Source organism: Triticum aestivum, chromosome 4D (genome assembly GCF_018294505.1).
Source record: "Triticum aestivum cultivar Chinese Spring chromosome 4D, IWGSC CS RefSeq v2.1, whole genome shotgun sequence".
NCBI lineage: Eukaryota > Viridiplantae > Streptophyta > Magnoliopsida > Poales > Poaceae > Triticum > Triticum aestivum.
In genome coordinates this window covers 41,788,950-41,801,610 of record NC_057805.1, presented here as the reverse complement: position 1 = coordinate 41,801,610, position 12,661 = coordinate 41,788,950, and the positions used below count along the sequence as shown (strand labels likewise).

General features: G+C 43.8%; 1 protein-coding gene and 1 long non-coding RNA gene across 3 annotated transcripts; both read left to right on the top strand.

Annotated features, from left to right (window-relative positions):
* The first annotated feature begins 2,970 nt into the window (after window positions 1–2,970).
* On the top strand, window positions 2,971–7,343 carry LOC123096043 (CBS domain-containing protein CBSX3, mitochondrial). 2 transcript variants are annotated; one of them, XM_044517626.1, is made up of 6 exons: window positions 2,971–3,218; window positions 5,042–5,305; window positions 5,393–5,474; window positions 6,569–6,642; window positions 6,777–6,837; window positions 6,922–7,343. In XM_044517626.1, the coding sequence occupies exons 2-6, from the start codon at window positions 5,048–5,050 to the stop codon at window positions 7,062–7,064; spliced, it is 618 nt and encodes a 205-aa protein (XP_044373561.1). In that variant the 5' UTR covers window positions 2,971–3,218; window positions 5,042–5,047; the 3' UTR covers window positions 7,065–7,343. The 2 variants fall into 2 exon arrangements, with proteins under 2 accessions (XP_044373561.1, XP_044373562.1); XM_044517627.1 differs by lacking the exon at window positions 2,971–3,218 and adding an exon at window positions 3,243–3,528.
* Window positions 7,344–9,854: 2,511 nt separating this feature from the next.
* Window positions 9,855–10,147, top strand: LOC123096042 (uncharacterized). Its single transcript, XR_006446421.1, has 2 exons — window positions 9,855–9,930; window positions 10,090–10,147. It is a non-coding gene; the product is annotated as an uncharacterized lncRNA (long non-coding RNA).
* The last annotated feature ends 2,514 nt before the right edge of the window (window positions 10,148–12,661 follow it).

Sequence of the window (12,661 nt, the reverse complement as noted above, 5' to 3'; positions counted from 1 at the left end):
ACATCAACCAGGAGGGCACGAGGTAGGGGGGCGCGCCTACCCCCTGGGCGCGCCCTCGACCCTCATGGGCCCCCTGTTGCTCCACCGACATACTACTTCCTCCTATATATACCTACGTACCCCCAAACTACCAGATACGGAGCCAAAAACCTAATTCCACCGCCGCAACCTTCTGTACCCGTGAGATCCCATCTTGGGGCCTGTTCCGGAGCTCCGCCGGAGGGGGCATTGATCAAGGAGGGCTTCTACATCAACGCCATAGCCTCTCCGATGATGTGTGAGTAGTTTACCTCAGACCTTCGGGTCCATAGTTATTAGCTAGATGGCTTCTTCTATCTTGTTGGATCTCAATACAATGTTCTCCCCTCTCTCGTGGAGATCTATTCGATGTAATCTTCTTTTGCGGTGTGTTTGTTGAGACCGATGAATTGTGGGTTTATGATCAAGTTTATCTATGAACAATATTTGAATCTTCTCTGAATTCTTTTATGTATGATTGGTTATCTTTGCAAGTCTCTTCGAATTATCAGTTTGGTTTGGCCTACTAGATTGATCTTTCTTGCAATGGGAGAAGTGCTTAGCTTTGGGTTCAATCTTGCTGTGTCCTTTCCCAGTGACAGTAGGGGCAACAAGGCACATATTGTATTGTTGCCATCAAGGATAACAAGATGGGGTTTATATCATTGCATGAGTTTATCCCTCTACATCATGTCATCTTACTTAAAGCGTTACTCTGTTCTTATGAACTTAATACCCTAGATGCATGCTGGATAGCGGTCGATGTGTGGAGTAATAGTAGTAGATGCAGGCAGGAGTCGGTCTACTTGTCCCGGACGTGATGCCTATATACATGATCATACCTAGATATTCTCATAACTATGCTCAATTCTGTCAATTGCTCAACAGTAATTTGTTCACCACCGTAATATTTATGCTCATGAGAGAAGCCACTAGTGAGACCTATGACCCCCGGGTCTATTTTCCATCATATTAATCTCACGTCAACAAGTTATTCCTAGCGTCGTTTTTATTTTACTTTCTTTACTTTGCATCTTTATCGTAAAAATACCAAAAAAATTATCTTATCATATCTATCAGATCTCACTCTCGTAAGTGACCGTGTAGGGATTGACAACCCCTTATCGCGTTGGTTGTGAGGATTAATTTGTTTGTGTAGGTGCGAGGGACTCGTGCGTGGTCTCCTACTGGATTGATACCTTGGTTCTCAAAAACTGAGGGAAATACTTACGCTACTTTGCTGCATCACCCTTTCCTCTTCAAGAGAAAACCAACGCAGTGCTCAAGAGGTAGCAATCATCCATACATAACATGCAAATAAGTCTAGTACAACAATAATTCAAATTCAATGAGAAATAGTTCAAATTCAACGAGATAAACCAGATGTTCAACAAGTTTTTCATGGATGAATCATGTTGTCCCACATGGCTACGGACGGATCCTGGGTGGACGGTGCCGTAGTGGTGACCAAAGAGGTACATCAGCGGCATCGAAGGAGAAGTGGAAGAGAATGGAACTGAGAGGGGGATTTGAGTGGGCCGGGGTGTCGGAGTCCTACGTGGCGACGGTCTAGACTTTCGTAAAGCCCCCCTCTCAGTTTGCTTCCAATTTGAGGGAAAAAGCGTGTCCGGACGGGTTGGTAGACCGATACAGGTCCATCTTGGATGACAAAACACTTTCTGAACGCTTGGTCTGGACTGATGCTGGCGCTTTGAGGGTCGGTGTGCAGACGCCCTTAGAGCATCTCTAGCAGATGTGCTAAATCCCCTCCCCGCAAAATCGATTTATGGTTCGCCCTAAATCGATTTTGTGGGCAGTTTATCTCCGACGCAGAACAGATGCCGGATATGATACCGTAAATTTCAAAACTTCAACTAAAACAAGTTACCGCTAAAATAGAAAGTCCGAACCTCACCGGAGTTCATCACAAACAAACTAAACTAAACTTTAAAACTAGAAACGACGGAGGGCCGTCGGCGGCTCACGGCTTCACGCCGAGGTAGAACTCGCAGTCGGGGCGGTAGAGGCTGTAGGCGAGCTCGTACTCTGCGTCCGCCTCGAAGCGTGCGGCTGCGCCCTCTTCGCCGGCCTCCAACACCTTCTTCGACTCGAAGCGCGCGACCTCCGCCTCACGGAGCTTCTTCGTCGATGACTAGAGCGCCTCGTGGATCTCGTCGAAGCGATGCCACGCGTGGTTCCCGCCGTTGCGCGCATGCGCCGAGCGCCATGGCTCGACGGCAGGACGGTTGGAGGGGGGAGGGGGGCGACTGGATGAGCTTGCGACAACTAAGAATAGACGGTGGCAAACGGGAAGAGGATTGTGGCAGAGGGGGGTGGAATCGATCTGAGACGGGAACCCTAAAACAACGCCCCCCCCCCCCCCCGGTACACGGCGGAGGGGGCGGTATGCTGGCCGCCCGTATAATTTTTACGAGCCAATGCAAATATACAACATCTATTTCGGCCCGGAAACGCTAAAGAACCCACAAATTTATGGACCGACAGCGGGATAGCACATATGCTAGAGATGCTCTTATACTATCTCCGTCTTGATTTATTAGTCACCTCGTATTCAGAATTACATTTTGATTACGATTTTAACTAATAAAATATAAGCTATACATAACAAAAACAATATTATAGGAAACTATATTCAAGTACGAATCCAATGAAAATGATATGCATTAACATTTTATTATTTAAATCTATAATCAACATTTGACACAAAATACAAAAGGGATCAATAAACCGGGAGTTAGTGCTACTTGGCTAACAAATTAAGCGATAGTCTTTTTGCCACCGAAATAAAGTGAGATTGTTGGCAAAAGAAACGGAGAAACGGAGAAGTGCATACGAGTCCGTGTGCATCCTGTCATTTCTGGCACGCCCCAGTTGCGTGATTGTTTACAAGAAACTGAGCAGAGTAGAGTACCAGCTGGAGAACCGAAAGTCCAAAACAAAAGGTTAAACAAAAGAGAATGGAACCAAAAGTGCAGGGCAAACAGGGCCGTGTGGATAAGACCGAGTGCCCTCACATGCCTCCACCACCTCACCGCGAGAGCAGCGGAGTGTCGCTTTAATTAGCGCTCGTCACCCCCCACCATTGCCTCCCAGCATCACAAGTGTCCCTCCCCCATCTTCTTCCTCCCCGCAACTCGCTGCTCCTCCCAGAACCGAAGCTCAGTCCCGCGGCCACGCAGGTAAAGCGGCCTCTCCTCCTCCCCCTTCCTCCGGTCCAACCAAATCCATGCGATGGGTCGATCCGTAGTACTAGCTGCCTAGTTCATGACCGATCTGTGGAGGTATTAGTTCTGAAAGAAATGCGTCTACAGTGCGTGCTGTCATCTTGAAGCGAGCAGAAGGGTCAGATGAGTGTGCTCCCGGCGTTGTTCCTCTAGGTTTCTCCACGATCTGTTGTTTTTCATCTCATTCTGCTACCCGGCTACTGTTCACCTTAGATTTAGCAGAGGAAAGAGACGCTGAAAGGAGGCGGAAAGCCGTGACCGGAAAGTACGTTTCATTCTTTCTGTGATTTCTTCTGTTGCGCTTGATCTGTTTCCTTTCCTGGTTTCCTTAGTTTTGTCTGTCCAGATTAGCGAGTGTTTCATTTCATAATCAGTTCGTGGTTGCACAAGTAGAAGAAATACAAGTTATTTGGTTCTAGGATTCCTTCAAGGCATGCGTGTCCCTCTTGTTTTGTGGTGCGTGATCCGGTTGTTCGTTCGGTTCTTGAGCCGGGAGCGAGTCCATAGCGCCGAATCGAGCACCTTGGGAGTGCATATAGCTCAGTGTTCCGGGTGAAAGGCGTCAGTTGGATTCCCTCTTCGTTGGTGATTCCTTATTTCTTTGATTGTGACATGAATAAATGCTCCTAGTTTGCTAAACTCTGAAACGTCCTGCCAGAGACATATAAAGATGTTGCGTTAACACATCACATCAAGTAGGGTGGGTGGACATATTGATAGTGGGTTCTCTAAAGTATATATAAGTCCAAATGAAATTGATTAGTGGGCAGGACATGCTACGTGGCTATGCTGACGTGCCGGGTTCAGTTCTAACAGATGATTCAACAAAAGAAAAATTGAGGACTAATTCGACCGATTTTTCTGTGCATAAATCACTTTTCTCCGGTATTAGTGGCTAGTGTACAAAATGATAGATAAGCTCGGCATCCTTTTCACGGCATAAGCACACTAGGAAGTAGGAACTAGCTCTAATTTGATGTGGTGCTTCCTGTAGGATGGAGATAGGTTTGTTTGTTTATGTTGAATGGTGAGCACAGCTACATTATTGAGCAAATGCTTCCACTTATCCACTCTTTCACATTTTTTTATTCTCTGTTATAGTCAACTGCCATCGTATGGTTATGAACTAGTCTCTTTGCTTTGTCTGACAGCATCCTTAGTTTTAGCCAATCCCACATATTGAAGTCATGTAATTGTTCACCTTCCTCCTGTGCTGTAATTTTCTTACCATGTACTCCCTCCGTTCCATAATATAAGAGCGTTTTTGACATTAACACTCTTATATTATGGGACGGAGGGAGTACTTTGGTTCTGGCCCCGGTTCCGAGAAGGCAAATTACCTAATCCAAAAAACTTGTGAACTTGGGAAAAACTTGCTTTTAGCCTTGGTTCATTTTAGTGCAAACTTCCGCAGTTGAGTTACATGTCATTACTAAAGTCCCATCTTTTTCCTCATATGTACTTCACCTCCTTTTCACATTCTATTCAGTTTAGTGTTTCCCAACATCGTGTGCTGCGTGTCTAATAGCTCATCTTCTTGAAAGAATCAGTTTATGATATTATTTACTAGTCATTTTTGGGATTGAATTTTTCGGTCGTATAGAGATACTGTTTGGTCTATATTATTCAATTTTTTCACTGTACTTTGAAAAACTGTCTATAACATCTTCATTCTAACTAGGAAAGTACTACTCTTTCTAATATCGAAGAAGTCACAAGTCAATTGTCCCCTTGGTTAGAAATGAAGTAATTGTTTCTTTATGTATGATTTGACACAGAACAAAATGCAGCGAGCAATTCAAGCTATCGGATCACATGGCAGTGTGCTCAAATCTGCTGTCCTGCAACACATCAGTGTTGTGAAGCCTGCTATGCTGCCTGCTGTGTTCCCGCGCTTCATGTCAGTATCACCTGCTCAAATAGAGGAGAGTGGATTTGAGAGCAGCACCGTTGCAGATATTTTGAAGTCCAAAGGGAAGAGTGCTGATGGATCATGGCTCTGGTGCACCACTGATGACAGTGTCTATGATGCTGTCAAATCGGTATGATTTCCCTTCTAGCCCAGTGGTCATATTACTCCATAAGTAGAAAATATTTATGATTTTGAGTGACAAAAAGAGATTCAACAGATGACACAGCACAATGTGGGAGCTTTGGTGGTTGTTAAACCTGGGGAAGATAAATCAATTGCGGGCATCGTCACAGAGAGAGGTAAATCAGTCTATAAACACTCTGTGATGGAAACAGACCAAATCACGTGCTAAAAGAGGAAACGTTAGAAAGTTATTTACATTTTCTTGGTTTATGCCCTTGCCTTCTTTATTCTACATTATTATAAAGAAAAAAAAGAATAATATGAAGGGTTGTGAGTAAAAGCTGTATGGTGAAGGTGGAAATGCTTTATAAAAGATGACAACCCTTGTTTCTTACATGCATTATAATTACTGTCAGTCAAGAGTCTTAGGACTGGTTAATAAATCTTAACGCATCATGCATCAAGAACCTGCAGATAGTGTGCCACAAGCCTGTATGGCCCTATCAAGTGGAACATATACATGAAAGAACATTTGATGATCCCATTCTCATGTTGAAATTGCAGCCACCAAGTTACCATGAGTTCCCAACAAAAAGAATGGCATTAAGTATTTTATTAGGGAGAGTTCAGGTATAAAAAGGACCATGTATATGCTTTGAAGTTTGAACCATGTATTATTGTGCCATTAAATAGTTGAACTCTGATCCCGGACCTACAGCTACCATAAACGCTTTGGACCATTGTGCCCATAAATGGTTGAACTCTGATCCTGAACCTCCAGCTAGCATAAAAAATCCACATAAATTTCTTTGAAGTCAGATGAACCCTTAACGGTTGCCAACTACGGACCCGCCACTCAAACCCTCACAGTCGCAAAGATCTTGTTCATTCACCTATGATCTCATCGAGTCATTGACCCCTTCGCCTATAATCTCCATAGTACTCCCTCCATTCACTATTGTAAGATGTTTTGAATATTTCAATATGGACTACATACGGACTGAAATGAGTGAACAAACACACTAGAACATGTTTATATGCATCCGATTGGGAAAAAGTTGAAACATCTTATAATAGTGAGCGGAGGGAGTATCAGCCAGCATCAATGCCAACTCTGACTGCCACTCTGGCAAAATAGGAGTATATGAAGATGTGCCTGAAAATAAAACCAATACTACATAGTGATCAAAAGAACAGGACAGCAAACCTGACGAGCTTTGTAAACCAAGATTTACCTATGTAACAAACATTATGTTACTTGCCTTTTCAGATTATCTCCGGAAAATCATAGTGCAGGGTCGATCCTCCAAGTCAACCAAAGTTGGAGATATCATGACCGAAGAGGTACCGCTCATACCATGTTCTCATTTTTTTAGGGGATGTTTTGATTTTTTGTCGAACAAAAATTCTGTCATAAGCATGTGAACGACAATTATGTGAACACGCCGAGCTTCACTGACAAAGCATCATTTTGACAGAACAAGCTGATCACGGTGAAACCTGAAACCAGAGTCCTGAAAGCAATGCAGCTGATGACAGGTAACATAACCCCGCCTGATCGATTGTCATTGGACACCAGATGGTCTGTAAAGCACTGAACCCTAACCATGGCACGGCGTGCAGACAAGCGTATCAGGCACATCCCGGTGATAAGCGGCACCGAGATGATGGGGATGGTCTCCATCGGCGACGTGGTGCGCGCGGTGGTCAGCGAGCACAAGGAGGAGCTGAACCGGCTCAACGCCTACATCCAGGGTGGGTACTAGGACCCCGCCGTTTTGCAGGGCGTCCCTTTGAATGAACTCGAATAACGACCAGGGTGATGATGACGAAATAGGCCGTGTTTCTTCGCGGACAATGGCCGTTGAACTTGAATTTGGGTGTGTGATGTTTTCCTGCTTATTTAGTGTATATTTCCGTGGCCGCGCGCGCCGCCACGCACTTGTTTCTGGAGCGTATAGACCATCCATCTCAGCTGATGGTGATAGACGCAGAATAAAGCTTGGGAGTGTCCTGGAAAGGATACTTGAGTTTCGCCGTGCTAATGTTTTTTACCCCTTGTTGTTGACTGTCATTCGGTTAAATGTGTCGCTACATTAGCTTTGATATGTCATGCAAGGTAAGTGAAAGTTGTACTGTAGTTCTTTTTCTGGCAGTCGGGGAAAAGTTTGTAGCAAGAAGCACATCTTGAAAGTCTTTGCCAAAAAAGAAAGTACATCTTGCAAGAAGATCAAAAGAATACATCACAAGCTTGGTTTGTAAGCCGAAGACCAAGGTGGCTTAGGCATTCGTGACCTTGGTAAAAAAATGACACCTTACTTAATAAATGGTAGTTGTGACCTTGGTAAAAAATGACGCCTTACTTAATAAATGGTAGTTGTGACCTTGGTAAAAAATGACAAAATCGCTTATATTGAGAATATCGTTTAAGGTAAAAAAAATGATGTCTGTCTTAGTAAATGATTGTTCAAAAGGTGTCCTTGGCATTTGGCAAACCTTGTTGCGTAACAAGTATCTAGACCAAAAACTGCGCCTCGGGCATATTGCAACTCTCGGAGATTCACGCCTTTGGGCTGGTCATGGCGGCAAAAAGGTATATTTCTTGTTTTTAGATCTTTCACGATTAAGGTTGGCTCGTAGATTCGTTTTTGGAAGAACAAGTGGCTAGGCAGGCAATATAAGTCCATGGAAACAATATCCAGCTTTGTATTGCATCGTACACGATGAGGATGATACGTGCGCGGGTGCTGAGTTCATCCCATCCAAATATACCATTTGGAATGGATTTGATCATAGTTTAAATTTTAGTTATGCAATGTAGTTTAAATTTCATGATATGCAATGTGTGTTTGAATGGACTAGTTTTAATCTTTGTTTAGTTTCAATCTTTGCGTGAATGAAGCTGTGTGAAAAATGAAAGTTAAATTAAGGGTTTAGTTAGGAACCACATTATTTTAGCGGATCAAAATATAAAAAGTTAAGATTTAAGAAGACCACGTGACATGTGTGGTAAGCAATTTAAACTATTCAAAGAAAGAAAGCTTAAGGAGGCTTTTGAGAGTCTAAATTTCGAAAGATCAGCTGCTCCTCTATGTGTGAGGATGCGCCTGCACAGCCCACAAAGCCTCCAGCACGACTGGACGAGCTCAAACCTGGCCGCCCGTCCGTTGCTGACCAGCGCCATGCTTCCGTAGCTGATCGAGCCGAAGGCCGCGGCCCAATCTGTTTCCAAGTTCAATAACTACCTGATCTTCTGCACAAATTTGAGCATGTTTTCGCCCCAAGACAGAGTTATGGAACGTAGACAGTGAGGCGACGAAAATACTCCCTCTGATCTTTTTATTCCGCGTATAACTTTTTACTCCCTCTGTTCATAAAATAAGACGTTTTTCAACACTACATTAATGTCAAAAAACGTCTTACATTAGAGAGGGGGAGTAATGTTCCCGATGATATTCCAAGCGTTTCCTTCCATAGAAGATGGCTACAACTACAAGCCACAACCCAAAAAGTTATCCATGAATAGGGACATTTTTTTAGAAAAAGACGAATAGGGACATGAGATGAGCAGATAAGATGGGCATTTATTTATCTACCGATCTAGAGGCGAAGAGGAGATAATCAGAGGGTGGAAAAGCCTTCTACTCCAACCAATTTTCGCAAGTCATCTTCACCCACCATCGATAGCAGGAGACTTGTAGTAATAATTTGCTCCCGAATTGACTGTTTGTTTGTCACAAACGAGCAAACGAGATTATACATACTCCCCTCATTTCACAATGTAGTGCATATTTTGTTTTTTGAGAGTCAAACATTCCTACATTTGATCAAGCTTAAAGAAAAACATATCAATAGTCACAATACAAAATCAATATCATTATATGTTTTTATTTTATTTTTATTTAGCATTTTAGATGTCGATTCTCTATCCTATAAATTTGGTCGACATGTTTGACTTCAAAAAACAAAATATGCACTACATCATGGAACAAAGAGAGTACTACTATTGATCATGTCAAAATGGATGGCTTTTCAAAGAGAGTATAATCTTGTTACCTCGCTTGTGACGAAGAAATAATCACAAGTTCCGTTTAGGTCAATGATTGCGTTGCTTGTCCATGCACTTCAACAGGGCAGTGGGCTTGCTCAAGGATACGCTTCTACACCTACTTTCAAAGGTTAATCTTTCAAACAAAAGAGTTTAAGGTTAGGTCAATGCTTGGGTAGTTGGGTCGGAAAAGAAACGACTGCGTGACACCAACGTCACCTCCCTGGCGGCTTGGGGGGAGAAACCCTAGCCGCTGCAGCGTCCTCCCTTCTTCCTCTTCCTTGTTGTGTCGTCGTTGGAGGGTGCCCCCCAGCAAAGCTCAGGTCGGCCCAAGGAAGGCCAATGCTTCACTCTGAGCTAATAAAATTCATCCTTTATCGAAAAAAGGCCAATGCTTTCGTGAACAACCCCTTGATCGGTCTCGGCCCAGATGTGAATTCATATGCATGGGGTGTCGTATGTGGCGGGACTAATGAGGGTTGTGAAACATTATGTTACTTGCCTTTTCAGATTATCTCCGGAAAATTATAGTGCAGAGTCGATCCTCCAAGTCAACCAAAGTTGGAGATATCATGACCGAAGAGGTACCGCTCATATCATGTTCTCATTTTTTAGGGGATGTTCTGATTTTCTCTGTGCCCCGTACACCCTGAATAAAATTAGTACAAAATTCTAGTCATAAGCATGTGAACGACAATTATGTGAACACGCCGAGCTTCATTGACAATGCATCATTTTGACAGAACAAGCTGATCACGGTGAAACCTGAAACCTGAGTCCTGGAAGCAATGCAGCTGATGACATGTAACATAACCCCGCCTGATCGAGTTCATTCGTCGTTGCACACCAGATGGTCTGTAAAAGCACTGAACCCTAACCATGGCACAACGTGCAGACAAGTGTATCAGGCACATCCTGGTGATCAGTGGCACCGAGATGATGGGGATGGTCTCCATCAGCGATGTCGTGCGCGCGGTGGTCAGCGAGCACAAGGAGGAGCTGAACCGGCTCAACGCCTACATCCACAGCGGGTACTAAGGTTCCCGGGCCCTCGCCGCACCACGTTTGCAGGGCGTCCCTTTGAGTGAACTCTACAATGACGACCAGGGTGATGATGACGAAATAGGCCGTGTTTCCTCGCGGACAATGGCCGTTGAACTTGAATTTGCGTGTGTGATGTTTTCCTGCTTATTTAGTGTATATTTCCGTGGCCGCGCTCGGCCGCGCGCTTGTTTCTGGAGCGTATAGACCATCTCAGTTGATGGTGATCGACGCAGAATAAAGCTTGGGAGTGTCCCGGGAAGGATACTTGAGTTTCACCGTGCTAATGTTTTTTATCCCTTGTTGTCGATTGTCATTCGGTTAAATGTGTCGCTGCATTAGCTTTGATATGTGATGCAAGGTAAGTAAAAAAAGACCCCTTACTTGACGAACGTTTGTCAAAGAGGGTGGCATTTGCCGACGTTCACATGGCATTTTTAGTTGTGAGGCAGTGGGACAGGTGGTAGTTTCTCCAGACGGCATGGTATTTTCTCCCTTTTCGTTTTAAAACTGCGGTCAAAGATGATTTGTTTGTCACCTCCCCTACAGCGAGCGTTCGTCAGCTACAATTACCCAAGTAAAAATTGTACTCGCTCCGAATTAAGATATTGTATAGAGGCTACGTCAATCAATTCGGATAAGAGAAAGTAGTTCTTTTTCTGACAGTCGGGAGAAGCTTGTAGTTAGAAGTACATCTTGCAAGAAGATCAAAAGAATACAGTATATCTGGAAAGTCTAACCAAGAGCGTGGCTGAAAGACGAAAGTGGTTTAGGCATTCATGATTTTCAGGTAAAAGATGATTCCTTAATAAATTACCAAGGATGGCGTTTAGTATATGGTTGTTCCTTTTTCTTTACGAGGATAACATTTATGGTTAAAAAAATGATGTCTTACTGATAAATGATTATTCAAATAGTGATGTTTGACAATCCCTGTTGCACAATAAGTATTTAAGCAAAAAACCGTGTCTCGGGCATATTGAAAACCTGAAGATTCACACGTTTCGGCTCATGGTAGTAAAGAAATATCTTTTTGCTTTGGGTTTGTCGCGATTAAGGATGCCTTAGAGATTTGTTTCTGGGAGGACAAATGGCTAGACAATACCGAACCATATACCGCAGTGTACATGACAAGGGTAATATGCTTGCGCACGTGCTCAGTTCATGCCCTTCGAATATATCATTCAAGAGGGATTTGTTTGTAGCATAAATTTTATGTTATCCTTTTCAAAAAAGAAATTTTATGTTATGCAATGTAGTTTAAATTTCATGTTATGCAATGTGCTATCGAATTGACTACTTCTAGTCTTTGTTTGAGCAAAATTGTGTGAAAAATGATTTTTTTGTGAACATGTGTGAAAAAGGCTAGTTAAATTTAAGAGTTCAGTTAGAAACCATATTTTTTTAGCAGATCAAATATATGAGTTAAGATTTAAGAAGACATTTGAGAATCTCTCCTCCGTCGAACCGGTGGCGCCGCGTGGCGTAGCTCCGGCGGGCCGCGTAGTGCCTTGCCTAGCTATTTAAATCGATCGGCGGCACCAAAACCTTACCATCCATCCACATTTTCCTCCTCCTGTCCGTCGCCGCCGCCACCTTCCACTCCACCCATCCGCCTAGTAGCCATGCCTCCACGCCGCTGGGTGAGGAGCGAGCCATTTCTGACACCGGGGCGCCGGCTCGAGCTCCTTGAACAGACCCGGGCTGTAACACCCACGATGCGGCTATATCTCCCACGTGTCGAGGCACGACTTGGAGGCATAACCGCATGGTGGTTTAGTAGCAAGAAGGGTCATCTTCACACAATCCCATGTAATGAACAAGAATGGGATAAAGAGTTGGCTTACAATCGCCACTTCACACAAATAACAAGTTAAACATACATCATCCGAAATACAATCAAGGTCCGACTACGGAACCAAAATAAAAGAAGACAACCCCAAATGCTAGATCCCCGATCGTCCCAACTGGGCTCCACTACTGATCATCAGGAAACGAAACATAGTAACGACCAAGTTCCTCATCGAACTCCCACTTGAGTTCGGTAGCATCGCCTGCACTGGCGTCATCGGCACCTGCAACTGTTTTGGTAGTATCTGTGAGTCACGAGGACTCAGCAATCTCACACCCGCGAGATCAAGACTATTTAAGCTTATGGATAGGATAAGGTAATGAGGTGGAGTTGCAGCAAGCACTAAGCAAATATGGTGGCTAACATACGCAAATAAGAGCGAGAAGAGAAGCAACACAACGGTTGAGAAGCTAGAAGTGATC

Coding starts and splice junctions, on each gene's coding strand:
- LOC123096043 (XM_044517626.1), top strand. CDS start 5,048: ATGCAGCGAGCAATTCAAGCTATCGGATCACATGGCAGTGTGCTCAAA. Junction 5,475..6,568: donor GGGCATCGTCACAGAGAGAG/GTAAATCAGTCT, acceptor TTGCCTTTTCAG/ATTATCTCCGGAAAATCATA. Junction 6,838..6,921: donor AGCAATGCAGCTGATGACAG/GTAACATAACCC, acceptor CACGGCGTGCAG/ACAAGCGTATCAGGCACATC.